Below are 26,696 nucleotides of genomic sequence, written 5' to 3' on the forward strand. Positions count from 1 at the left end.
AGACAGGTTTAATGAACTAGAAAATCTACATCATTGTAGAGAGCGATAGGAAACATACAGTGTTCTGGCAGTATTCCAAACTTAATTTGGTTTATGTCCTGGATAACTAGATTTGACTCTTAAGTAATAAAAATGTGTAATGCCAGTTACACAGTCCTCTTCAGCAGAGAAAGGAGCACTGCTTGGGAATGAAAATGTTTAAGTCCCAGCAGAGGGCAAAAAGGATTGCTGTGACTGCTGTCTTTCCACACAGGGGTTATTTATTGCCTCTTTTATGGAATTTGCACCACGCCAGAATTTAGATGAGCTCATGTACAGTGTACAATGCACAGTTACTCGGAGCTAAATGGTTATGAAAGACATGACATTTGTGCACTTGTGGTGCCAGGTTTTAATGACTGAAGAATATGCATGTCTGTGTGAAGAATTATCACTGTAAGATTTTAGTCTACAGTGTGTAGATATTTTTTTAGATCATACCAATATCTTTGTAATGAAATGAATTAATAAAAATTAATTCTGTTCTTTGTACTTGAGATATTTGTTTCTTTAGCAATTACTTACTGTACACATCTTCTTTTTGTCTCCAGTTCTTGAATGTAAGCTAAAAGAAAACTTACCATTTTAGTATTTCGTTGGTGGTATTACTAACTACTCATTTGATCCCTGGAGATTAGGTTCTTGGGGAGGGAAGAAGGAAGAGTTTTCATTAAGCAAAACCAGGTGCAGCTGACTGTTCTCTAAGCCAATTTACTTTAAAATAAGTTTGATTAATAATACGTCTGAAATCTGACTTTTGGTTGCTACGGTAGAAATTATGTGACATGATAGTATCTCCTGATTAGTTTAATTTGGAAATTAGCAGCTTATTTTGGCTTGTCTTGTACTCAATTTGTAAAGTAATAGAGTGAGATTTTGAAAATTAATACATCTCCCTCTTGCTTGATTGTAATATGAGTGCAGGGTGGAAGTGGTACTTCAAGAGAATGTTCAGTTTCTCAGCTTCATTAATATTTTACTCTTTTTACCGCTATGTAGATAGGTTTTTCTATCATGTTAGAACAACAGGACTACTAAATGCTTTATAAATGCTTGTTTTGGGTTCTGAATAATATTCTGATGCGGCTCTACATCCAGTTTGGGAAACAAATTAAAGCATAACATAGCAGAAGTTGTTCAAGTCTTCCTGAAATAACTTTTTCCTTATTTGTCTTGTTTCATGCAGGCTTTTCTTCACCGAATGATCCAATGTGCTGCAGCCAAAGTAGATAAAAATGTCACAGAAGAGACAGTTAAGGTTAGTCTCCTAATTACATTTTTCTTCTGTTTTGTATCTGATGTTTCACTTATGTAGGTTTTTATTCTTTTGCAGATGTTGTTTTCAAATATTGAAGATATTCTTGCAGTTCACAAAAACTTCCTGTCCCTTGTGGAAGATTGTTTACAGCCAGAACCTAATGCACAGCATGAAGTTGGAACCTGCTTTCTGAATTATGTATGCTATCTTTTATTTCAGCCTTTTTCTCATGTATTTCTTTTCTTTTTTGCCTTTATTAATTACTGTCATGATGATAAGTGTACCTAGTCATGAAGACTAAATATGACTTGATTGCATAATGAAGAGTACTTTGAAGTTCATCTCTTGGTTACTGTCATGTCAAAAAAAACCCCAAAAAGTAGATGGGAGGAGAGTGAAGAAAGAACATATTAAATGACAAACTTTTGTTGTTTCATCATTTCTATATTCACCAAATTAGCTCAGGCTGGCAAACTGAGCCCTGCAACTTGGGTGAAGCTGTGCCTATGCATTAGATGGAGGTACAAGGTTGCACACAACAACAAAAGTAGTACTATCCTTTTATTCCCCCTTAGAGCTATGGAAAAATGTGAATATTTAGTAAAGAGTTGCATATACTGGATAAAATACCTCCATGGTTCTGGATTGAGAAGCTATTTTATGTCCTGTAGTAATTGGTTTCTAGGAGTATTATTTTTTCCTGTTGGAGCAAAACAAGGATGTTACTGTTACAGAGATTTACAAAATGAGAACAAATTAGTTTACTTTCAGTTGTAGACCTAACAAAAAGTCTAGGTTTCATTGTTATCTGTGGTTAGAGTCCCATTTGTTTGTTTGTTAAATCTTTGACTATTCATTGTGGGAGAAGAAATCTATTAAGGGTTAGTGGAAACAATTCATAGAAGTTGAGAAACATCAGTTTTTAACTCTGCAGAAAAATGGATCATATTTGAAAATAACTGTTTGCAGACAAATTGGTTAATAATGTCAGCAAATTAGCCACTCATTTTGCATTTTCTTCATGTATGTTTTTATCCTGTGTGTTTATGGTACCTCTGTGGTAGAAAGCACTGAAATACTTCAGCTAAACCTTATGAATTTCAACAAGGACAAATATGAGGTCTTGCACCTGGGAGAACATAATCCAGGAGTACATCACAGGCTGGGATCTACCTAGCTGGGGATCAGCTCTGTGGGAAGGGACCTCAGTGTCCTGGTGGACCACCAGCTCAATATGAGTGAACAGTGGGCTGCTGTGACAAAAAAAAATAAAGCCAAGGGGGATGATGGGTTGCATCAGCAAGGGCATCACCAGCAGAGATAAAGAAATCACTGTCATTGTCTGTTCAGTGCTTGTTAGGCCACCGCTGGAATTCTGTGTTCACTTGTGGTCCCTGCTATACAAAAGAGATGTGGACAGTCTGGACAGGGTTAAGAGAAGAGCCTGTGGCTGCCTGAGAGAACTGGGTTTGTTCAGACTGGAGAAAAAAAGGCTTACTGGAGACTTTATCACTATGTTCCAGTATTTAAAGGGTGTCTACAAAGATGGAGACTCCCATTTTACAGAGTCACATGGATGATATGAGGGGTAATGGGTACAAGTTTCTCCTGGGGAAATTCCAGTTGGACACAAGAGAAAAAATTTTCACAGTGAGAACAATCAGCCATTGGAATAATCTCCGCAGGGAAGTGGTGGATTTGTCAACATTGGGCTCACTCAAGATGCGACTGGACAGGGTTCTGGGTCATCTTGTCTAGACTGTGCTTTTGCCAAGAAAGGTTGGACCAAATGATCCTTGGGGATCCCCTTCAACCTTCTATTCTATGAATCTATGTTTGAAATTCCCAAGTGGTGCTTCCAGACTGTTCATAATTTGAGGCTAGACCTCAAATAATAAATGTATGAAGAAGAGCTGACTTTCTAGAATGAAGGCTGTATTAGCTATTCGGCTTCGCAAAGTGTTAATTCCATGTTTTATTAATTAAAAAGAAAATCAAAATGACAAGTGGAAAACAGTGTCTCTTTTTGTTTCTGCAGAAAGAGAAATTCCGTATCTATGATGAATATTGTAGTAACCACGAGAAGGCACAGAAAGTTCTTCTCGACCTGAACAAAATAAGAACAGTGCGGACGTTTCTTTTGGTAAATAAACTTTGAACTGGTGTTCTAACTTCGTATTTTTTGATGGGCTAGTGAATTGTTAGCACTGTCACCTCCACCATGTAACAAGTACAGGCACACTTGCAATTGGTTAGCAGACAGTTTTAGCTGGGGGTGGTTTTTCCAGAGGAAGGGGGTGTGTAAATGGTATTTTCATGGCTGCACCTGGATCTGTGGATAATACAGCATTAGGCAGCGTGCCTTGAACATGCTGGCTGGGAGACAAGGGTGTGAATCTCTAGAAAGGACAAAGAACAGGATTAAGTAGATGAGGAGGGATAGGGAAAGGAATTACAGAAAGCAGCTGAAGGACTCAGCAGAACCTCTGAAGGTAAGGCCCACGTTCTGGTACTGTAGCCAGAGCTGTTGCAGACAAAAATCTTTTGTTAAGGATCATACAGTAGCCATCCTAAACTTAGATACTGACTTAATCTGAGGTTGAAAGGAGTAGTCCCACAACTAGTTTTTCACTTTATAAGACAAGTAAGCAGGGGTTTGAAAATGTTAAGTATGATAGTCCTTATGGTTTTTCAACAGCAAAACCAATTTCCATGTTAATATTGAGCTTGCTAATAGTTGACATTAGTTGTTAAAAGAAGGATTTAGTATGGAATGATTTTTGTGTTTCCTCCATAGTGTCCTGTGGTAAAAAGGTCAGCTTTGAAATGTGTAGCCTACTATATTGGAACTTAAATACCTGAGGAGGTGTCCATGGATATGCTATCAAATTTTGGAGTGATCAGATTTGATCATTATGTTTTGGGGCTGGAGAGCAAATTACCCTATCAGCAAGGCATCACAGATGTGTTTGAGAGAAAAGGACTCTGTCAATGCTGACAGTATAAAAAGGTTTTTTTAAATCTAATTAATTTTTTTTAGCATGCAGTAGGGTTTCACTACTGCTGGACAGAGTTCTTGGTGAAGTTGTCCTGTTGCGGCTCACAGATGTTTTGAAAGATACCAGATCTGACTCTCCAGCTGCACTTACTTACAGCCAAGTTAATGAGCAGTGTGGGAATATCCTTATTGTGGGAGATACTGGGTAACGTGAGGCACCATCTGCCTTTTTGCTAAGAATCTCATATTCAGAAATGTTTATTCATAGTTAAAAACTGCTTCAAAGTTGTCCTATTTTTCCTCGGTGGTTGACACAGTATCCTTCACCTTGTCCCAGACTGAGGAGCTTCATATATGTGGTTCTTGTATCGGGAGCAGCATGGCCAGACTCAAAAAGGAAGGGTGAATGCTGACTACAGAGACAAAAAGCAAAATACTCTGGAGAAAGATTGCAAAGAGCTTGTTTTGTGAGAAAGGAAGCCAAGTGTGCAGTTGTGGCAGTTCATGATGTGTCAGTGTTACATACTCATGGGCACATGCAGAAGGCTTTCACATCTGGTTTGGGTTCCTCATAGATTTGTAGGATTAAGTGGCAGCAGTCTAACGTAGAGAACAAGACATCTGACTGTATGATTTGAAAGCACAGTCAAAGACTTCTGGGCATACCAAAGGGTCCAGGTCATTAGAGTTGTGGTTATCTATCAGTAACTGGGAGCTGAAACCAGACTTTTGGGCCTTTGAGTATAGAGACAGTTGTTGTAACAACTATACCTGCATTGCCATTATCTTACATGGTCTTTATCAGTAAAGCTTTTGTGTTGACAGGTTAAGTGAGATCCTTTAGGATAAAGTATCCTTTAGGATAAGAGAGAAGCTGGTTAACCATGAGTACAGGGTGGATGTGGAGATCCCCATAGCAGCACTGGTTATAGCATATGTGTGTTGGGTGGCCACCCAGTTGTATAGCCTCTGTTCCATCAACAGACCACATCCAGATCTGTGGCCTGTGTCGACATCCCATCTGGCTGCCTTATACAACTTTTGTTTAGTGTCCTCAGTTTAGACAACTTGCTCTTTGAAGCTGAGATTATCTCATACCATTGCATCACAATTCCCTCTGATGTCTCCATAAAATAATTGTCATCATTACTTTAGGTCTTTATGTACTAACACTTAATTCCAGCAATTCCAAATATTTGCTGTGATGTCCTTTGCATGTTTTCTTATCCCCAAAAGCTCATATTCTTTTCTCTCTCTCAGCTGCTTTTATTGGGTACTTCTACCCAATATTGAATTTACTCTCTACTTCCGTAATCAGATGTCTTGTTGAAGCTATTTAATAGCCTTTTGCCCGTGAGTTAAGGATATTTTATTCATTGCACATCAAATTTAAATATAGAAACATGAAAAAAGAACAGGTTTTTTTTTGAGGTGTGTATTAGGATGGCCATGCTCAAAGATTCAAACCATCTTTGATACTACTTAATACTAAAAACACATTTTAGAAACAACAACAGCTATAGTGGTCACCCTGAAATATTTTTATTTTTGTTTGTTGATGTCTGAAAGCATATTCTGAGAATTCTATTTATTGTCTTTTAGTTTCAAACTTTAGGAAAATGTCCTTTTCTTCATCAGACTGGATGAAGAAGATGCTTAGGCGAGAGGCCTGCATGATGACTTCCTTGTCATGTGCATGACTTCCTTGCCTGTGTATGTGTTCTTTCTTTTGGCAGTCTTGCAAACCTCCCTCCTTTTATATATATATATATATTTACATAGTCCATGTATACTTTAGCCAAACATTGCTGTATACCTATGCCCTTGTCTTTATTTCTGATAATTTTCTTGGGATTTTTCAATAATTTGTGAACCTGTTCCCACTCCAGAATTGCATGCTCCTTGGAGGACGCAAGAACACAGATGTACCCTTGGAGGGATATCTAGTAACGCCAATACAGAGAATATGCAAGTATCCCCTTCTTTTGAAGGTACTTACAAGATTTTTATTGAGGGCTTACTACTTCCTATATAAGACTGGTTGCTAAGCATGTGTCCGAACTCCAAAAAAATTCTTTCTGCCCAGTGAATTATCTCTTTATTAAGGTATTGCGCCCAGACTTGCTCTTATTAACGCTGGTGGCAACTCTTCTGACATCAGTATTAAAAGAACTGAGGAGCTTGGCTAGATTGAGATGATTAGCTCTGTTCTGCTTCTAGTTGTAAGCTTGCCTGTCCATTGTTGGACAGAAGTAAGCCATTTGTGAGAGTTTAATGAGCCTAATTTCAGCTGGGTTTGACCATGTCTTTGCTTAAAATGCTTGGGGTAGCAGAGTTTGTTGGTGACATACTTTGATAGTGTTAATTTATCATCAACAAACTGAAAATGAAAAATATCAATGATTTTTTTTCATATGAAAAGCTGTAGAGTAACAGTAAGGTGCTGTAAATGTTTTTATGTACAATTATATGTTTATTCTTAGCATATTGTGGCACAAATCCATTAAAATGTTAAGTGTGGTGATAAACATTACATATTCAAACCTCTGAATTTGTAATTTACCATGTTAGGAAATAAAATACAAGAAAGTAAATATTTTAAGCAAATTTTTGCTTAACAAATTAAGGTCTAGTATTGCTTATAGTTCCAAATTGTGAGAGGAAAGCCAGAGCAGATTCTGCTCGAAAAGCTACCTGAAACACAATTATTGGACAGTATTTTTCACAATGCATGTGTGAGCTTTGATCTGCAAGATTGCTAGTTGTGAGGCATATGACATAAAAAATCTAAAAAGAAATACATTAGAATAAAAGTTTTAAAAGCAAATTAAAAATATAATCATTACAATGAGGTATGAGTCATCCCAGATAGCTGTGGCTTTACAATTCCCTTGGTCTATTTTGAAATTATTTTTCTATTCTATTTTTTGAAAGACATACAGCTAAAACTGGGGAAAATGACTAATGAATTACTCTAGAGTAATGAAAGGAGTACATTAAATAAATTTAAATACAGGGTGTGGTGGCAGCAGGGTTAGGGCTTTGCAGGGTATTCACTGAAGGCTGTTCTCAGCCAGCCCAGCTGTAAATGGGTAGTTGGTAGTTTGAGATGGGAAATCTCAAACAAATGCTGGTGACTCCACTTTTGTTTATCAGCATGGCTGCCAGCACCATCTGAAATCAGTGAGTCACCTAAGCTATTGTTCAGTGCTTTGCTGCATTGCATGGGTTCAAATAGTGTGGATCTAAAGGAACCTGTGTTTTCTGCCCTGAGTTGCAGAAAGGCAGGTGTTAATTTTGACATGGGTGAACTGGTGTATTTTTAAGCAGAATTGTTGTTCTTGCTCTTGAACAGTTGCATCCTGCAGAATATAAAAAACAAACAAACAAACCCAAACCCCAAAGCTTAACATGAAGAAACATTGTTGGGGGAGAAAGTGGCTGAAATGCAAACTTCTTCCTAAGTCATGATGGTTATTGCTAGAAATTAATTACTCTTGAGTTTTAGTGTCCTACTAGGACACAATGCTAGAGGGGTTACTACTTTTCTACTTAGTAAACACTGGCTACTTTCTTTTTGTATGCTGGTTTTGTTTAAGTCTCCTATAATGAACCTTTAGAGATCAAAGACTAGTTTGTTTTTTCCTTTTATTTTCTTTTCTTTTTTTCCCATTTATTTTTTCCTTTTCTTTTCTATGTCTAAATAGGAATTACTGAAGCGGACTCCAAGGAAGCACAGTGACTATGCAGCCCTAATGGAAGCTCTCCAGGCCATGAAAGCTGTCTGTTCCAACATAAATGAGGCCAAGAGACAAATGGAAAAATTAGAGTTTTTGGAAGAATGGCAGTCTCATGTTGAAGGATGGGAGGTACTGTCATAGGATTTGTTGCTTTCTATGTTGAGGAGGGGGTAATAGTTTTCAATAAGTATGTTTTTGAGATCCTGAGGTTCTATCAAGTCCTCGGTTTTGTGAAATCATGGCTTTTGAGATCTACTCTGTAAATTATGTTGTCCATGACTGAGCAGTGCTGTATGAAATAGCAGACTTCAAGGAAGAAGGATATTTATTTAGTGTTTGTATTAACATATATCTGTGCACACATACACATCTAAAGATCCTAATTTAAATGCTGATTTGATTTTACTGCTGTCTTATGCTGGCCTAGCAGCACTTTGTCTGGAAAAAAATTTGTTTGTTGTTTATTATTGGTTTAGCATTGAGTCTGTAAGTTTTTGTCAGCTTGTAGGTAGTCTCTTAATACTGGGTGACCTGAACTAATGTAAACATATGCAATGGAATCTGTGTGAGAGTTGTGGGGCTTTTTAATAGTTTGCAAATGGAAGAGCTTTAATGCTCCAAGTTTCATGAAGTAACCATAGATCTAGTTCTGAGTTAAAGTAGTAACCAGAAGAGCCACCCTTTTCTCAAGAAAACAACAAGATCAAGTAGTTGTAGCAGCAAAATCTTCCTTTTGAATTATCCTGAGCACTATAATTAGTTGATATGGAAAGATATGTGCAGATAAGAGTGTATCTTTAAATTGCCTTAAGTGTTTTGTATTGACATGTCTGAGCTGTGTGCACTGGGGTGGAAGTTTCAATGAAAGACATATAAAGCAAACAGTGTAAACGTATTCAAAACTGACTTCAAAAAAACCCAACACAGTTTTTTTTAAGAGGCAGATTTCAACATGGAAGTTGTTCTTTGCTTTTTTGAATACTTTGCTCAAATATGCTGCTACTCTTCCTGAGAAATCTGCTTAAGAACTAGAGGAAGAGGTTTCATCTCTTTAAGCTTTGTGGAAGGCTTGCAGACTGGGAGATGTAGCAGGAAAAATGTATTTGCGGTGTGTTAGTCTGGTAGCTGAAAAATCATGTCTCAGACTATATAGTGGGAAATTTCCTTTGTATGGTGCTGAGGAAGGAAAGGGTTGGGGACACTGATGGGACACTGAAGCAGAGAAAGCATCGAGACAGACCTGTCTGAACTTTAACTGACAGAGTTATCTGACAAATAACAATTAGAACATTGACTAGAAAAGACAACTTTTAAGTAAATATTTGTAGTAATAGATAAAAAGGCAGAAGTAAGAAATAGTTTCTGCATGGCTCTGTTCCTTTCCTACACCTCCTGATTCTACTGTATTTGCTGTTTTTTGAACTTGCTGTGCCTAAGGATGCTCTGGTTCTGCAGTAGTGGATTTAGCTTTCCCCTGCCCTCCAGTACGATTCAGCAGAACAAGCCATTATTTGAAAGGAGCATAGATCTGAACAAAGACCCCCCTAAATACTACCCATGACACCACATAATTATTTCCTGTATGCTCCATGTGAAATCTCCTGATCAGTGGACTTTTGCAGACCTTTGGTTTGTTGTTAATTGAGTAGTGTGGGAAGATTTGGTTCGTTCTAAATGTGGATTAAGTGACCAGTTTTACTTTAATTAAAATTCTTCGTTTCTTCAGTGCATTTTGTGATTTGAAATGTTTCACTTCAGGTATTCTTTCCATGTTTAGCAGCATTTTCAAGAACTGCTTTTCCATTTCTGGCAAATCATCTCATGCTGGAGCTCAGTGCATTGTAATCTTTAGGTACAGGATGGTCATTATGAAATTCTACTAAAATTCACTGTGCATCATGAGAAGGAATTTTACAAGTAGAAAAGTGATATAATTGCTGGTCCATATTCAGACAAAACTTTGTCCTTATTTGTAACTCTCAATCTGAAATAAAATAAAAAAAAAAATTCAAAACAAATGCCCTTGTATTGTTTGTAGGATTTTGAAAAAGAAGGGACTAATATAAAGTAAACTTCTAAATGTTGGAATTGAGAGGAGGTCTAGTTGACATCACTTAACAGCTGTTTCTTTAGACTAGGTGAAAATGTCTTTCTTCTTGTAATTAGCTTGAAGTTGCTGTCATCAGCAGTAACTTGGAAAGGTTAGTATATCTGAACATTTAAATGCATTGGAAATGCTTGTGTGATAACCTTATGATAGAAGCAATAGCTAGTTAAATGCTTATGTTGCTAAATACTTTATGGCAAGGAAATTTGCTAAATAACCCTTATTGCCTATCACCATTTTACTCCTTCTATTATTTTTAACTTTTCAATTAAATTTTCTGCTGCACTACAGTGATTAAAATTCTTCTACTTGCTTCCAATGTCTGAGTCATAGATATTTGTCAAATCCATCTTAATGAACACACTCAAGTATAAAGTTACAGTATTATTAACTCAATGCATTATTAGTCATATAAGTTGGTTAAGAACTTACTGTTCACAAACCTCTACCTCTGAACAGGGAATCCACTTTCCTGCATTGTTTCTTCTGAATTCTTGGGAAAACATCTGGTAGGAAATATGGTTGCTTTTGGAAATGTGTTAATGAGCAAAGGTAAAAATAAAGAAGGAGTGATAACAGTATGGACATAAGCCTTTGAAACAGACTTATTCTCTCTGTGCTCAGAATGTATTCTCTACACTGTAACTAAGTAATTTCCTACCAACATTGGTGGGTTGTTTTTTTGGTCTTTTTTTCACCCCCCCTCTTCCTAGATTTCATTTCAGGATTTCACCTGTGCTTGAACTCTGAAAAAGTGCCATTGTCTTAGAATAGGATGTTTCCAGTAGAGTTACGTGGTGTTTATTGCATTTTAGCTGATTGGGTTTGATCTCATATGGCAACCACAGGGTTCACAATCTGGCAAAATTTCCTTGATCTTGATATAAGCATCTTTTTCAGACATAGTATAAGGTTAGTCCTTGAAATGGTAAGAATTCCATAGCATGTGTATGAGCTAACAGTATTTTGAATGATTCCCAACAACAACTACAAAAAAAAGAAAAGTTCCTGAATGCAATGTTTGAGAGTGGATTTAATTAAATAAACATCTGGTTTTCTGCATTGCTGAAAATAAAGAGGCAAACTTGTTGGAGATTTCCTTCCAGAAGGAAATGCTTAGCACATTGCTTGGCCCCAACTAGAAGGAAAGGGAAAAAAATAAAGACTATTTTTAGAATCTGATCAAAGCATGACTTGAATTCCTCTACTTAAGTGTCATAAAATGAAGCTTGTGTTTATTATGATAAAAATACAGATTCATGGAAAAAATGGAACATCTGTTTCAAGAAAGATGATTTTCAATATAATTACTTTCTCGCTTAATTTCCTCAGTGGTTAAATTTATTGGCCTGAATTCAGAACTTGTGTAGGTGGCTGTCTCAGTTGTAGAATGGCTCAGCAGCTGAAGGAGTCTTTCAGTAAAATTTGTGTGGATGTTTCAGTGAGAGAAGAAAAAGTAAAATTGTTGGGTTTGTTGTAAGCTGGAAGCTGAACAACCCAATCTGAGTCACAGGCCAATTTAGTGACAGTAGCATGGGGTATTCTGTGCCTTTCCATTCCAACGTATCACCAAGTAATATTTTAAATTTAAATGGAGATTTCTGTTTTATTTCTAGCATTTCTAGCATTTTCATGTTTCATTTGTTTCCTATGTCCATGTGCAAGTACAGAACAGTAAGTTAGTATTAGTCTGTAATTTCTGATTTACCACTATTAACATGCTTGCCACTGACTGAGTATAGTCAAACCTCTGTATTTGATAGAAATTTGCCCAGAATATACTGATAAGTACCTTTTCTTGTAACAAAAATTACCAACCAATGCTGCTTTTCATGTCAAGGTAATAAAAATAATTTTTTAATGTCAAAGAGGGATATTTAATGAAACAAGGATGAGGGAGGTTTTGTTTTAAATTTCTTGCGTGTAGTCTCTCTCCTTCCAGTGCTTTTATTTTTCGATATGGTCATGGTAGCCCACATTTCAGACCTCTCGCCTGAACTGTTTCCTTAGTTGGAATGATAGGTGTCTGACTGGCAGCCAAAGGTTATCAGAAGCCAGTTATACCTAAATAGCCTGCAGGCTCCAAGATTTTATGGGCTTTTAATTTCCACACCAGCGATCTTCAAAAGGCTCAGAGTCTTTGGTCCTGGTGCTACCCACAGTAGAGGATTGCTGCACAGTCTTTAGTGACCCAGTAGGATACAGGGAGGCAAAACCAGTCTAGATTCACAGTATTAGCCTGCTTTGCAGGTCATTTTTTCCCCAACTGAATTATTTATATGATTTGTTGGAAGATGATTAAAATAGGTTTGTTTCTACAATACATGGCATTTTCAAATTGACAGATTACAAAAACACTGGTTTCACTGAAAATAGCCCATGATTTCTACTTGCAGGTACTTTAAATGTATAGAAGCATGAATAGCATAGTAGTATTGATTTTACATTTAGGTTGAGCAACTGTGTTACAGTGGGGATGTTGCAACACGCCTATCAAGCAACGAGGCCCGTGGAAAAGAAATATCTATGGACCGATTCTTGGTAGATGTTTCAGAGATGTTTATTTCTCCAGCCGCATGGCCGGGGCTCTGCCGAGGAACTGAGGCAATCACGGGACCCGAGGGTCCTTGCCTGCGCAGGGGAACACAAAACAACCAACGGGGAACGAGGCTGACCAGGGGCAGGGAAACCCCGTGTCTCCCCTCAGGGCCCCTCTCCCAGGACCACATGGCAGGGGGAGGAGGGCCCCAACACAACTCTATCATCTTCTCTTACAAGCACTGAGTATAAGTGTCTGTGAAATCTTTGAAATAGCAAATTGCTTTTCAGGTTCAAGTTGCTCATACTGGAAATTCCTGTGGTAGTTTCAGTGCAAACGTTTAAGGAAAACATGTTTGCGTCGGAAAGTTTTGATAATACTTGTCCCAACAATATTATAGGTAGTGTAGTTCAGTTTTAGCTGTGCAGCAGAAAGCCTCACCTGCTTCTGGGACAAGGATGACCCCTCGTATGCTGCTGCAGCCTTGACCCTTCCCCCATGAGAGGGACAGCTTGGAGATGGATAAGTGAATTGTCCTGCTGGGCTGGATATCAACTGTAGCTTGGTGTTCCTGCTGAGAACCCACGGGAGGGTTTAAGGTGTAGCTTCATCTTTCATGACAGCTTAATATGGTTGTCCCCTTGGTGGATATGGCAGTGCTTGTGTGTGCTCTCTGCTTCATCCTTCTTCAGGCATGTTTTTCATATCGAAGGGGTGTGGTGGAGAGCAATGCTCACCTCAGATGTAGAAACAGCAGTGCTTTCCCTTAGTATGCCCTTCTTTTTTTTTTCCATTTCAGCTCCATGTCCATCCAAAGTCTAGGAACAGGCAAACCCTAAGTATTACACAGGCAAGGGAGTGATGGGATTTTTCTGCACTAGCAGTGTTTTGTAGGACAGCAAGATGTGACTTCTGATCCTGTTTTCTTATTCCCTTGGACTATAGCAAATAGAACAGCACTAACAAAATTCACTGACCTGTGGTCTCACCAGCACGGGTTGTGATCTTGTCAGAAGGTATCTGATAAGTGACATTAACACTGTTCACTCTTTGGATGAAATGTCTCCAAGGGAAAAAAGTATCTCTAGAACGTTGTTTTCATCACCTAGCAGTTTATACTAGAAAGTGAAGAAAATTAGGTGGATAACATTAGCAAAGGGTAGTAATGTGATACAGGTGGCCCTGACTGCCATACTGTCACATTGAACTTGAATCATGAATGAAGCAACTGTAAATAAGTTAGGTGGCCTGATTTACATATACTTAAAATATATAGTAAATGTGTTATTTTATGACATGATGCTGGCACAGTAGCAAATCTTGTTAGGACTGTTGGGAAAGGTTGTATTTTACTATACTGAAAATGAAATTCTTCAGTAAGAAAAGACAAAATTTTTTTATAAAACCCTTTCTATTAAAACCCCCATCCTTTTGTAGAAACCTGAAACTTCTAGTACAATTTTGAAGCCATAAGCTGATTTTTTTGGGCATCCTTACAAAAAAGATAACATTTCTCTGCAAAGTTGAAGTTTTCTGTAAAAACAAACCAAGACTCTTTAAGATTATCCAACCTTTTAAAATGCTAATTGTTAGTAAGTGCTATACCAGCAAATTTGAAACACAGAATAAGATATTGTTTACTCTTTTTAATACATGAAAGCAATGAAATGGAATAGAAAAAAAGTGCCCCGCTTTTCTGTAATTGTGGTCAACAAGCATTTGCCTAAATTATATCACCAAGTGTACTTTTAAGATGTTTCAGTGTGTGAGTTTGAAAAAAACTGTAAAATTAGCATGCTGGTGCCGATGCTGTCTTAGGAAGGGAAATATGCTGTAGTGGCTATAGATGACATTCATCTTGGCTTGTTTGATCACTTGATCCTGAGTGGAAGCAAGAGTGGTTAGTTAATGTAGATCCTGAAGCGGCTTTACTTAGAGACCTGAAGTGTGTTGCAGTGTGATGGTTGTGCAATCTCATTTATCTCTGTAAACAGACTGCATTCTCCTTAGGACAGTCTGAGCTATTGCTCAATATTCACAGCTGTGACATACAAAGGATGAAAAGTAGGATGAAGAACTGTGAGAGCAGAATGCGTGATCGCTTCTTGGCTCTTAATTGAATCCATTTTTCTTTGGACTACTGTGGTTAGATCAAGAACAGGAAGTAACTGCAGCTATCACATGCGTAAACCATTCAGAACATGTGTAGAGGACAGGAGAGTCTTGGCTTCTGCAGGTTTTCCAAGCTGATTTGATTTCTTCAAGCAGGAAACTGTTCAAACCCATGGTGTATGCTTGATGCAGGCAGCACAATATAAAATAAAATTATCAATAGGATTGTGTGTCTGGATGCATATAGCACAGGGACAGCAGCTCTGTCCCACAGGAGCATGATTTTTCAGACTAGCAAAATACACCTCGGAATTCAAGGTAGGCTTCCTTGGGTGGTAAGCAGCTCGTTACAAGACATAGAACTGCCATGAATTTTTCATATAAATATTTTTTGCAAAATATTTTTCTTTGTTAAAGTTGCTTCTCTTTCATCAACTTTTATGAAAATGCCTGCTGCCTTTGCACGTGAATGATCTATCTTTAAGCAAAAATGAGGCATGGGAAGTTTCCTCCCAAACATCTAAACCTTACCAAAATTCTAGTATCTTTGGAGTAGGTTAGGAGGAAGTATACTAGACAGTTGTAGCTGCACATGCCACTGTTAGCTTTGCCCAAATTTTGTATCTTGCTCTTTTTTGATTTTTGATTTTGTGTTTATGTAATCTAGTGTAGAAGTATATACCCTTAATGATGTTCAAGTCCCAGGTTGCTTCAGCTTCCAATTTCATCATGGCATAGATTATGTCTTGTGAAACCCTATTTTCACACATTTCTGAATAAAGTTGCTGAGGATAAGACTTACTGGATAAAGTTGGCATGATTTTCAGGAGAGGTCTCTGCATGAAAGTAATATAATCTGGAAACTTTCTGTGATTAAACCATATCTATTCACAAAGCTGGTATTAAGCATCATTACAGATTATTACATAATTACAATGCAATAAATCACCATGATTTGTATTTTCAGTCTTTCCAGAGAATCGTTATACTTGTGAGTTTCTATAAGAAACTTTTTCTTACTGGATGCAAAGTACTTCAGTTCTCACTAAAAGAATAATCTCTTTCCACTCAATTTTAGGGGTCCAACATCACAGACACATGCACAGAAATGCTGCGAAGTGGACTACTACTGAAAATTTCAGCAGGAAATATCCAAGAGAGAATATTTTTTCTTTTTGATAATCTTCTGGTCTACTGCAAAAAAAAGCACAGGTAAATAATTACTTTCAAAAATAATGTTTTTTTTCTCACAGTAGAGCTAATCATGAGTATGCTGTTCCATAAGAACCACAGCATAAAAGTTAGCATTTTTAGAGGAAACTTACCAACCAAAGAGCAGTGTATTTAATTCAAGCAATTGGGAAAAACTATATGGATACAGAATCCTAGTGGTGAAGTGTGGGGAGAAACAGTCAGCTTTCCATAGCAGGTTGTATGTGATGGCCTCACTCTCTTCTAGGAAGTGTAAACAGTCTGAATTTTTAGTTCAAACAAATTAGTATTTTAGCTTGCACAGTAAAATAAGTCTCTACAGATTCAAGAGCTTCATGCCTTATATTTGTAATCAGAGAAAACAGTCAGAAAGCTGCTTCTTGCTGCATTCCAAAGAGCAATTCCTTAGTTCAGCAACAAGCTTCTGTAGATAATGTGAGAAATAAGGGTTCTCCTATGTACAGATATCCCTCTTGATGCTCACGTTTGTCTCTTTAATCCAGAAGTTGTTTTGGAGTAGCCACTAAATACAAATTACTGCATAGATATTTGATAGATTCCTGGATACATGATACATCTTTTTTTGAAAATTTCTAATATTTGTTATAGTTTATTGTCCAGCAGTTACAAATGAGCTGCTGGTTCCATAGTATCTTTTCAGTTGTCCTCCACTAAGTGGCATATTTTTGTAGCCATATTCTTGCTAAAATGCACTATTGGATGAAAACGTCAAAATGCATGAAAAGTCATCTGTGGTTTCCTTAGTTTTGAGCAGCCATGTTCTTGGCTGGTACCATGGTGACATCTCTGCAGACATAGGAGTAACTCAATTTAGAATATAATTGCAAAGTTTTAAGATGGGAAATAATTGGTTATTGCCAGCAAGATACTTCGAGTATTGATTGGTAAGTATGTAAAGAGAGAAGGTTTGTATTTTGGTAATTTTACAAAAATTGCCCTACCTTTATGCTGTGAGGTATTTTGTGTAAATTATAATGATGCTTTTGTGGCAGAGTTGTGTAAACATGGAATGCCATATTTGGGTTTACAGTTATAAAACTCAGTGGAGCTATTGGATTTACTCACTTTGGAAAGAAAAAACATGTACACTGAAACTTTTTGCTTTATGATGGTTTTGCTTTTTTGCTGTCTTTGTTTTTCCAATATATTACTCAAATTTTGAATAATAAATTTATGGTGTAGTAGAGTTACTCATCAGACAATAATGAAGTAACGATTGAGAGGTAGGTAATTTTCTGAAAATTAGTACCTCTTTGGAGTGAATGAAGGCTAAAATTCAGGAGATCCTTAATTCTTAGAAACTGACCTTTGTTTGATGTACAGTATTAATTATCCTAGGCAAAAATGGGTAGAGAATAATCACTGTCTTATCTGAGGTGTGAAAAGCTGTCTAGAACTGGGGTTCTCAAAAGGCGTTGACTTCACTGGGAACAGTTACAGCAATGCAAAGTACTTCGGAATATGCCACCAAACTTCAGCAATCCTTAATTACAATTCTCGGTTAACCTGTATGTTAGGAAGGAAAAATGTCTTCATTCTTCCATACATAAATCCCATTTATGATGCTAATGTATGTAGGCCCATATTTGTATCCAAAGATGTTCTCATTTAATTTTTTTCAGTCACACTACCTCTGTGCTGAGTGTCCAGACTAACACAGGGAGACCATGTCAGTTAGGAGGAAGGGCTCTCCCAATGCAGTATTTTGTCTCTGATGGCAGACAATGGCACACAGGTACCGGAGTGTTGGAACAGAGCTTTTACAGAGTGAGACTTTCCTGATGAATTCTCAATCAGGCAGGAATTTGCAGCTTACTCTTACTAGCTGTAGCATCTTTGCATTGCCATCAGCAGCATCCCGTTCAGCAGCAGTTTCCACAGTTCTGTTAGCAGGTATAAATGTGTTGGGATCCTTACAGTGGTCTCTAAATGCCACGTGCACCGGTAGCAGTGCAGAAACATAGAAGAAGGGAGTGGATGACGTGCTCATCTGCTCTTTCTTCTTTCAGGAGATTGAAGAACAGCAAAGCATCTACAGATGGCCACCGTTACCTTTTCCGGGGCAGAATAAATACGGAAGTGATGGAAGTAGAGAATGTAGATGATGGAACAGGTGAGTATATTTGTGTGGCTCATTTACAGAGCCATCTTTTGAGGTGCTGAAATCAAATGCAGCTTCGTAATTTCTTTGAGAACGGAGAGTGCTCTTTATATTTAGAAAGAAACCGTAAGATGCTGCTTTAAAAGCACTATTTGTATCAAAATTCTGCTTCTGTGACACATCATTGCTTTCATCCATTATTAGCTGGGCAGCCACAGACGGCTATTTTATGCTTACGTGAACAGAGTAATAAAATAAGGTGACATTTACTGCTCAACTGAAATTGCATATTTAACTTCACTTTACAGCATTCCAGCGCTCTTAAAGAACTTATCCCTAGGTACATGGTATATTTATAACAGCAAGTGGAAAACCTACCTCTGTTGGGATGAAACACTATAAATGCTGAAATTGTAGCACAAAGAAGGTTTTTTAAAAAATATCCTTAGGGATATAATCCCATAAGATTACTTGAAATTTTCCTGACATGCATTAGTAAAGTAAAAACCCAGGATAGTCCTACACGTCAGTTTTTGTTTTAGAAACTTGTGATTAACCTTTGAGCTTAACAATAATTACTCTTTCTTGCAATTAAAATATTTCGGGCTTTTTTAATGTAAAGCTAAAAAAATAGTGGCATGTGAAACTTGCAGTGCCATTGCAAATATGTAAGTCTGGAGGGAATTTCTGGGAGTTATATATTACTTCTCCTGATATTTTAAAATAGTGTAAGGTTTGTCCTCTACTATGGATTCCAAGCATTTCTTAATGCAATTTTATTCTAAAATTGAGCATTAATAAGAATGATTTTACTTCTAAGTAAGCTTCATAGGAATTGAATATTTCTTTAAAATGAAGGTTGTTTTTTTTCTATTCTTGAGTTCCTTGTGTTCAAAATAGTTTTCTCGCTTCTAGTTTTACAGGATACAGTAGAACTGACTTGGAGAACACATTGACTGTTGTTCTTATTGCAACAAATTAGTTTGTTGGAAGACTGTTGTCTCTTTCCTCCATGTCATATTTTAAAGTCTTTCAACCTTTTTTTCATGTGTTGTGTTTTTATTTTAGTATTTCTTATTTTATAATTTTATTTTTGTCCTTTGGATTTTTTTTTCATCAGTTTGCTTCCATCTTTAGTCATTCACATTCAGTTTTATAAAGAAATTATATTAATAAATGCTTGGAATTCATAACTGAGGTGTCTAGAGCTGAAATCTTACTGGTTCCAGGTAGGACAGAATAATTACTGTAGTGCTGCAATGTGGGATGTCTGCTACTAATACCAGGATTGTTTGGCTTTTCTCAGAGCATTGTTTTTCAGTTTTTTCATTTGTGTTCCAGAATACTAGAGCAAAGTGTTTTGTACAGTACTGGTGCCTCTCTCATTATATTTTATACTGTGTTAATGTCTGAGAGTAGGACTGATAATTACTTTCTTTTCTGTACTGAATTTTATCTTACCATTTCTAGAATTTGTTAAGCATTCAGAATTCACATCTTGTTTCCCAAAGCTCTTGCAATGCTTCTTGACTTGGTTCCATGAACAATGTTACCACTGAACCATTTAAGCTATTGATAAATATGGTGAAAAATGCTGAACATAAGGTGGAGCACTATGGTGTCACACTTGATTAAGTGTCTTTGCTTACCAGACATTTTTTGTAAGAGCTCCTTGACATCTGTTTTGGGTGAGGTCCTTCACCAGGCCCACAGATTTAGTTAGTGACTTCCAGCTATCTATGGGTACACTGTAGTGAATTTCTTCAAGCCTGTTTGAGTTGAATATATTTCATTCAATATTCTTTACCCTGCTATTCCCCTTTTCCAGCCTGTATCCCTGCCCAACTTTTAGGTTTATTTGCATAAAATCCCAGTGTTTTGTTTACGCAAAAAAGAGAGTTGATTATTTCAGTCTTTCCTGTCATGTACTGTTTGACTCACTTTTATTTATTTTCTTTCATCTTCCTAAATATGCTTTAGAAATAAAAGGCAGTTTCCCTGTTTGCATCATGTCATTTTCTAAGACAGCATCTCTTTGCTTGTAAGTGTTAACAGTACTGCATCCAGAGGATTATGCCCACCATTTTTTTCTTGATGAATATTCCAAGAATTCTGTAGCTATTATCTTTAACTGATTCTTCCCCACATATTGCCATGCATTTAGTGTTGGCTTTAGAAAATGTTTCTTTGATCCTCTATCTCTCCTACCTTTCTTCATTTACTTTTTCTAGCTATTCAGTCCTTGGTCTTTTTTACAATGTTCATTTTCCTTCCTGCCTGTTTGTTTTCTTCCTCAATGAATCTTCAATTATAATGTGGCTAAGCACAAATGGTCTTCCTCTATGTCCAGACACCAGTTGTCTAATTTCCTTTAGCCAGAGGAAGTTCTGCTACTGTGCCCATTTCCTATAGCCTTGCACCCCATCCTGGAGGAGCTTCCTTCCCCCTTGCTCTCCTGAGCCCTATCAAATCTTGTCACTTTTATATACACATAGTTTCAAAAATTCATACTCCTTTCCACAGTTCTGGAACATCCTTAATAGTTTGGTTACTTTGATTTCTAACTTGTTACAGTTGGTGGATGCTCAATCCTTGGAAGCATTTGAGGTCAGGTTGGGTAGAGCTCTGAGCAACCTGATCTAGCTGAAGATGTCCCTGCTCGTCATAGGTGATTTCTAAGGGCCCTTCCAACCCAAACCATTCTATGATCTTCTTTCCTGCTTTTTTTCCTATCACCACATTTTCTGCTTTTTCCATTTCAGTTCATGCAATATCTTAAAATGTATTTTTCCTTGTAATTACTGCTATTTCATTCCTCTTTTCTGTGGTTCTCTTTGGAATATGGAAATGCCTGTGTCAGTTCTGTGGCCTGTGACACCTTTCTGCCCTTTTCTTGTCACCCTCTTCTTTTTTTTCATTTAACTCTACCCGCTGTTTTCCTTCCTTGTGAGACTTCTGTATTCTCTCTCCTCACACAGATACTTTTTCTTTCACTCAGATCATGATGTTCTTCTTTAACCTTACTCTATTCTGCTTTCTTTACTGTTCTCATTTGTTACACCCAGGTGTCTTGTTTCTCATCCCCTGTAGTCATCTGTGTTTGAACTGTAACCCAGGAGTATTCTGCTGCTTTCTTTTTGTCTCATCGCATTCCCAGGAGGAGTAATATGGTTGTCCTAGTGTCACCCACATTAGGTTTGCATGTGCTTTTTTTGGTATTGTATTATTTTATTCTCTTTAATCATCTATTACCCATCAATTTCTGTAATTCCTAATTTAGAGTGGAAGTTCTGGGTTCAGAGTGCTTATATTTTCGTATCTGTGCAGGACTCTTTGTCATGCACTCCAAATGGATCTCTTTATAAACATAAAAGAGTGTTGAGTCTAGATGATACTTTCCACAGTTCCTTACTGCAGATTTTGGTATCCCCTGCTCACTTTATGTAAGGAAACATGGAGCTCCAGGGAACAGGACCAACTGAGAGTGTTTGCTCTCAACATTGATAGATGTAGGAATGTAGTCTTCATTGTTTGTGAGTAGAAGCATAGAAATAGCAAAACAGATTCCCAGTGTGGTTTATTATCATGCTAATGACATGCCTACAGAAATTAACAAAGCTTTTTCTGAAAAGCAATTTTTCTTTGATGAAATTAGGCCTTGTCTGAGCAGTACAGTTGGTGTAAGCTTTCTTTTTTTTTGTTTCAGCACCATGAAGCACTCTGCTTTGTCTTGATTGCACTGATTAAAGCAGAATGTGTATTACTTATCAGGGCAGACTATTTGTGATCTTAAAATAATGTGGCTACATAACCACTTGCAAGTATGAGAAAGGTGGTTTTATGGTAATGGTATTCTTTTTTCTGTAGCAGGTTTAAAATCCAGTTTTGAGAGAAAAATACATTTCTAAAGGCCATTAAATAAATGGTATTTAGTTTATGAAGAAAAGGACTCGAGACTTAGGAAATATCAGATTTATGTTTGCCTCTGGTATAGTAGTTCTGTCCCCTCTAGTCTTGAAATGAGGCATGATACAGATAAAAACCACAACATGATAAAAGTAACTAGAAACTGCATCAAAAAGTATACATAGAGGATGGTAGTTGATATTGTGCAGCAGTTATTTCCTTGCTGCTTCTAAGAATCTCTAAGTCCGAGAAACTTAAAAGTACTTCAATACAGAGACTTCTGTTTATTTTTTTCAAGGGAAGAAGAAAATTCTGTTGTATATGGCTGCAACAAATAGCTTCTTATGCATCACTCAAAGATACGAGTCTTGTATTTTGAACAATATATTGCAGCTCAAATTACAAGCTTTAATGTATTACCAAGTCACATTAAAAGATGGTGTCATCTTTCATCACCTTTCCTAGGAAAGTTGTAGGTTTAATGATTTGTTGATCATGCTTGTTCAGACTTTGCATGGAGTAAACTGCGGTGTTGTCCTCTTCTTCCTTCTGTAACCGTTATGTCAGGTTTGCAAATTATTTATTTAGCCTGTGATTGCATTGATGTGAAGAGCGTGCATATGTGCAGGGCAGCTGGGCAGTCAGGTCATGCGAACCTCCTGGCTGGCCAGCAGCTCTTGACCAGATTTTGCACAATAGCCAGTCCAAAGAAGGTAGGAGTTTATATGGGATGACAGTTTAATGCTGAAATGCTCTTGACTATGGACATGGGTGGATTGGGGAGAACAAATTGCTCATGGGAGCCTTGGAGGATTGCTCCCCTTCACGGGAAGCATGAAGAGCAAAAGAAAAAGCGGAAAAGATGGAGGCTGAAGTCAAAGTGGGCATCACAGCAGTGTGTTACTATAGTAAAACTGGACAACAGCTACACATTTTCCTCCTCCTGAGCTCGGTGTCCTCTGTATACATTAAGCTGTGATAGTATCTAGCTTGGTGATTGGGCTTTTCACAGAATTCAGTGAGTTTGTGGTGGAATGAGGTGAGTGTGGTCAAACAGCCAGGGTGCTCCTGGCCCTGCAGTTACAAATCCTCAAATGCGAAGGAAGCTGCATATTTAAAAAGTCATCTCTACATTGAGAAATTCAGGTGTCTGGACACACCATTTTTTTTCTGAATTAAGCTACTAATTAAACACCAAATTTTTGTCCAGAGTGGGAGGATCTAAATCCATTTGTGAGTCTGAGCCCTCATTTTTGATTTTTTTTTGGCCGCAATTTTAACTGCTGTGGTTCAGTGCACCAGTAATCATTTCCCTACACAACATGTCTTGTGATGACAGACATACAGTAACAAAGACCACAGGAAAATTATGACCCTGTAGTTTTATATGTATTCACCTCTAACTTAATAAATAAAAAAAGGAACCTTAACTTTACTTCCTTCAGTAGTGCTTCTGCCTCTGGTCTCCAAGGATGTGTTGTCTGTCAGTTGAGAGCTCCTGTCCGAGGCTTATTTCTTGTCCTTGAATTTTGAGTCTGATTTTCTAGGAGTAAATGAATAGTATGATGGGTAATTTTCAAGAAACAATGTTCTTAAAGAGACAAAGGATATTATGTATAGGCTATGCAAATAAAGGTATGGTAAATAGGTAAGTGGCATAAACATGATGTTGGAAAAATAACTTCATTTTCTCCCCTGTCATAGACTTGCTTGCACTTTTTTACGTGGTTTGAGTACTAGAAAGTTTTGTTGGTTTAGAAATTAGCCATCAGTCTCATGATTTTCTAGTAGTTCCTGACATCTCCCAGTCCGGTACACAAAGCTTGGCTGCTTTCCATCTAATTAAAATGCAACATTATTGAAAGGATACTAGCATGTCTGCTGAGATTTATGATAAATCTTAGCAAGCATTTCAGCAGTGGTTTCGTTTTCAGAAAATCTCATCATAAAAAATAGAGCTGAAAAAGTATTTACTGAAGAAAAAGCTGTATAGTTATTGCACTAGTTCAGGGTTGGCCTTAGGACTTTTTTGCCTCTTAATGAAAGTTTGTGGTGAGAAAATACTGACCTTTGATTTTCTTAATGTTTTGTATTGTAGTTGCTAGCTGTAGTTTTTTAGTATGTATTTTATGAAAAAAAGATTGTTTCTTATCATAAGACATTTATGCCTCACAAATTTTCCCCTAGGAAATGCATGTAATCCTAGTGAAGGATAGTTAGGAGTGTTAGTTTTGAAATTTCTGAATGAGATTTATGGACTAGCATGGTAAAATCCAATGCTATAGAAATAGAGTAATAAGTAGTAAATAATTTGATTTCTATAGCACAGATTTTTTTACATGTTAAGTGTTGGGAGTTCGAGTTATCTAAGAACATCAGCAGCCCTTACCTCTCTTGTAATGTGCACACTGAACACAAGGCTGTTAGGAACATATTTCAGAAATTATGCATTTGGTTTTAGATCAGAAACATCTTTATTATATTTCAGTTTGTTTAAACTAGTAAGGGTAGATATTTGCTTATTCAGGTAGCCAGTAAAGATACACCAAATATCTGTACTTTGATTACCTGTGAAATTGAAATTGTATTTTTCTCTCTGTATATTTAGTCCTTTTTTACACTTAATAGTAAATCAGTCAAACAGCACTGCAACTCTGTGCAATTTAAGGGGCAAAAGCACAATGCTGCTTGTTTAAGGAATTATTCATTACAGTTTAACCCAAAAGTACTCCAAGTACTGTTTTCTTTTCTTTTAACAGGACTTGGCCTATTTTAATGTTGAATTGATACCTTCTTCCATATGCTAGGCAGTTCTCTGTTATGTTTTAAAAAGGGCATTATTTACTAAAATTAAAACTACAGTTTATTAAGTTTTAACACAGTTCACAAGCGGCACAGATAACTCTAAATTAATTTTTATTCCTCTGTATTGTCTGGGCTTTTATGTGTAGTGATAAAAGTTTTTAGTAATTGTGACACATATTGCTATTGTTTTTTTTTAAGAGTTGGTGCTCTTTAAGCAATTTTATCTATTCCCAGCTGACTACCACAGCAGTGGCCACACTGTTATTAATGGCTGGAAGATCCACAACACAGCAAAGAATAAATGGTTTGTATGCATGGCAAAAACCCCTGAAGAGAAGCAAGAATGGCTGGAAGCTATTTTGAAAGAGCGAGAGAGAAGAAAAGGTAGGTTAATAAACTTCTTTGTGTTGCTTTGCCAGAAAGCCATACTGTATTTTTATGTTGAGATACAAAGCAAAACCAGCTGGTAGGCAAACTTGTGCTGTCACGTTCAGCTGAGCATTTATGAATATCAGTGTAGGAAAAATAAATCAAACTTGTACTGGGAAGGGCATAATGTCTTGAATCATACATGCTGGTAGTGAATGCTGTTTGGGAAATAGGGAGATGATTTAATCTGTGATTTTACAACTTATCCTCAACCAGTATAAATTGCCATAAATTTATTGAGGCTTGTGTATTATCATGGTTTGTGGTATCTGAGGGTCTGTCCTAAATGTCTTGTGGGATTTTAGGGACTGATTCCCTTTGTTACTGGCCATTTGAATCACTGAAATGAGCAGGTTTTCTGTATTGGATCTTAATGCAGATGATTCAAACTGAAATGGTACAGAACACACTCATAATTCCATCTTGGGTGTATTTTCTCCTACCCAAGAAAGTAATCACAATTTCCAATCACTATTGGAAAACCACTATCTTTCTGAGTAACTGAATTAAGGAAGAAGAATACTTGAATGAAATATAATCCTAATCTCAATGTGACCACGAATAACTTCATGTGTTTAAGGTGAACCCAGCACAAAGTAGAAGCAGGGAAAGATGACGCATCATCGTTTTCTGGAGCTAATTTCATTTGCAAGCTCAAATATCCTAATTAGTATTGTTATTTGGAGCCTTGCTACTGAAAGAAAATACGACCTTATATTTAGATCTGTGATTCTTTTCCTGATTTGTGTAGAATTTCTGTTGCCTGTTGCAGTAACTGTTGGTTTGTGCCTCTGTTGTAAATGGACACTAACAGTATTTTCATTGGTCTTTTAAAGTTGATTACTGGATGCTTCTAGAATATCTGTTGTAGGACCAGAGTTTCAATTAGGGTGTCTCAGCACTGGCTAATCAGTAGTGGCATCTGGAATTAATAGCAGTAAAGCTAAAAAGATGCTTTAGAGGTCTAAACACTCATATTTGAAAATCCGAAAAATATTCTAAAAATGAAAAAGCAATGTGGTAGACACGGTGTCAAATGCAAAAAACCCCAGGTTTGTCTGGCTCTGTATAGGACCTTGTGTAGAACTGAGTAAAACGTTTTCAGTAAATCTCACTTCTCTGTTAAGTTTCATGTCCCCCTTGGGCTCTTGATGCTTTACATAAGAAATACAAAGAGTAAGTAGGAGTATTTTATGTTGATGAATTCTCTCTATTTCACACTAATCAATTGAGCAGCTGGTAGTAGAAATGAGTTTGAGCTAAACTTTGGCAAGCTGGAGGTCTGAGGTAGCCATCCCAAAGCCAAGGCATGTCTTAGGCTTTTAGCATCCTATGATTCATGGAAACTTTCACTTCCTGATGTTCTCAGTGGATTTGCCACCAAGGAGACAACCATGAAAGGAAGAGGAGATGAGGCACACGTAGGTTC

General features: G+C 37.1%; 1 protein-coding gene across 1 annotated transcript in view; it reads left to right on the forward strand.

Moving 5' to 3' along the window:
• PREX2 (phosphatidylinositol-3,4,5-trisphosphate dependent Rac exchange factor 2) overlaps positions 1 to 26,696 on the forward strand; it is a 175,277-nt gene that overhangs the window by 48,029 nt on the left and 100,552 nt on the right. Inside the window, exons 5-12 of the mRNA XM_069004907.1 lie at positions 1,226 to 1,297; positions 1,373 to 1,495; positions 3,336 to 3,440; positions 6,185 to 6,286; positions 8,003 to 8,164; positions 15,872 to 16,005; positions 18,036 to 18,139; positions 25,073 to 25,222. Of these exons, the coding sequence (XP_068861008.1) occupies positions 1,226 to 1,297; positions 1,373 to 1,495; positions 3,336 to 3,440; positions 6,185 to 6,286; positions 8,003 to 8,164; positions 15,872 to 16,005; positions 18,036 to 18,139; positions 25,073 to 25,222 (952 nt within the window). The remainder of the gene's footprint in view (positions 1 to 1,225; positions 1,298 to 1,372; positions 1,496 to 3,335; positions 3,441 to 6,184; positions 6,287 to 8,002; positions 8,165 to 15,871; positions 16,006 to 18,035; positions 18,140 to 25,072; positions 25,223 to 26,696) is intronic.

Source organism: Aphelocoma coerulescens, chromosome 2, assembly GCF_041296385.1.
Source record: "Aphelocoma coerulescens isolate FSJ_1873_10779 chromosome 2, UR_Acoe_1.0, whole genome shotgun sequence".
Lineage (NCBI taxonomy): Eukaryota > Metazoa > Chordata > Aves > Passeriformes > Corvidae > Aphelocoma > Aphelocoma coerulescens.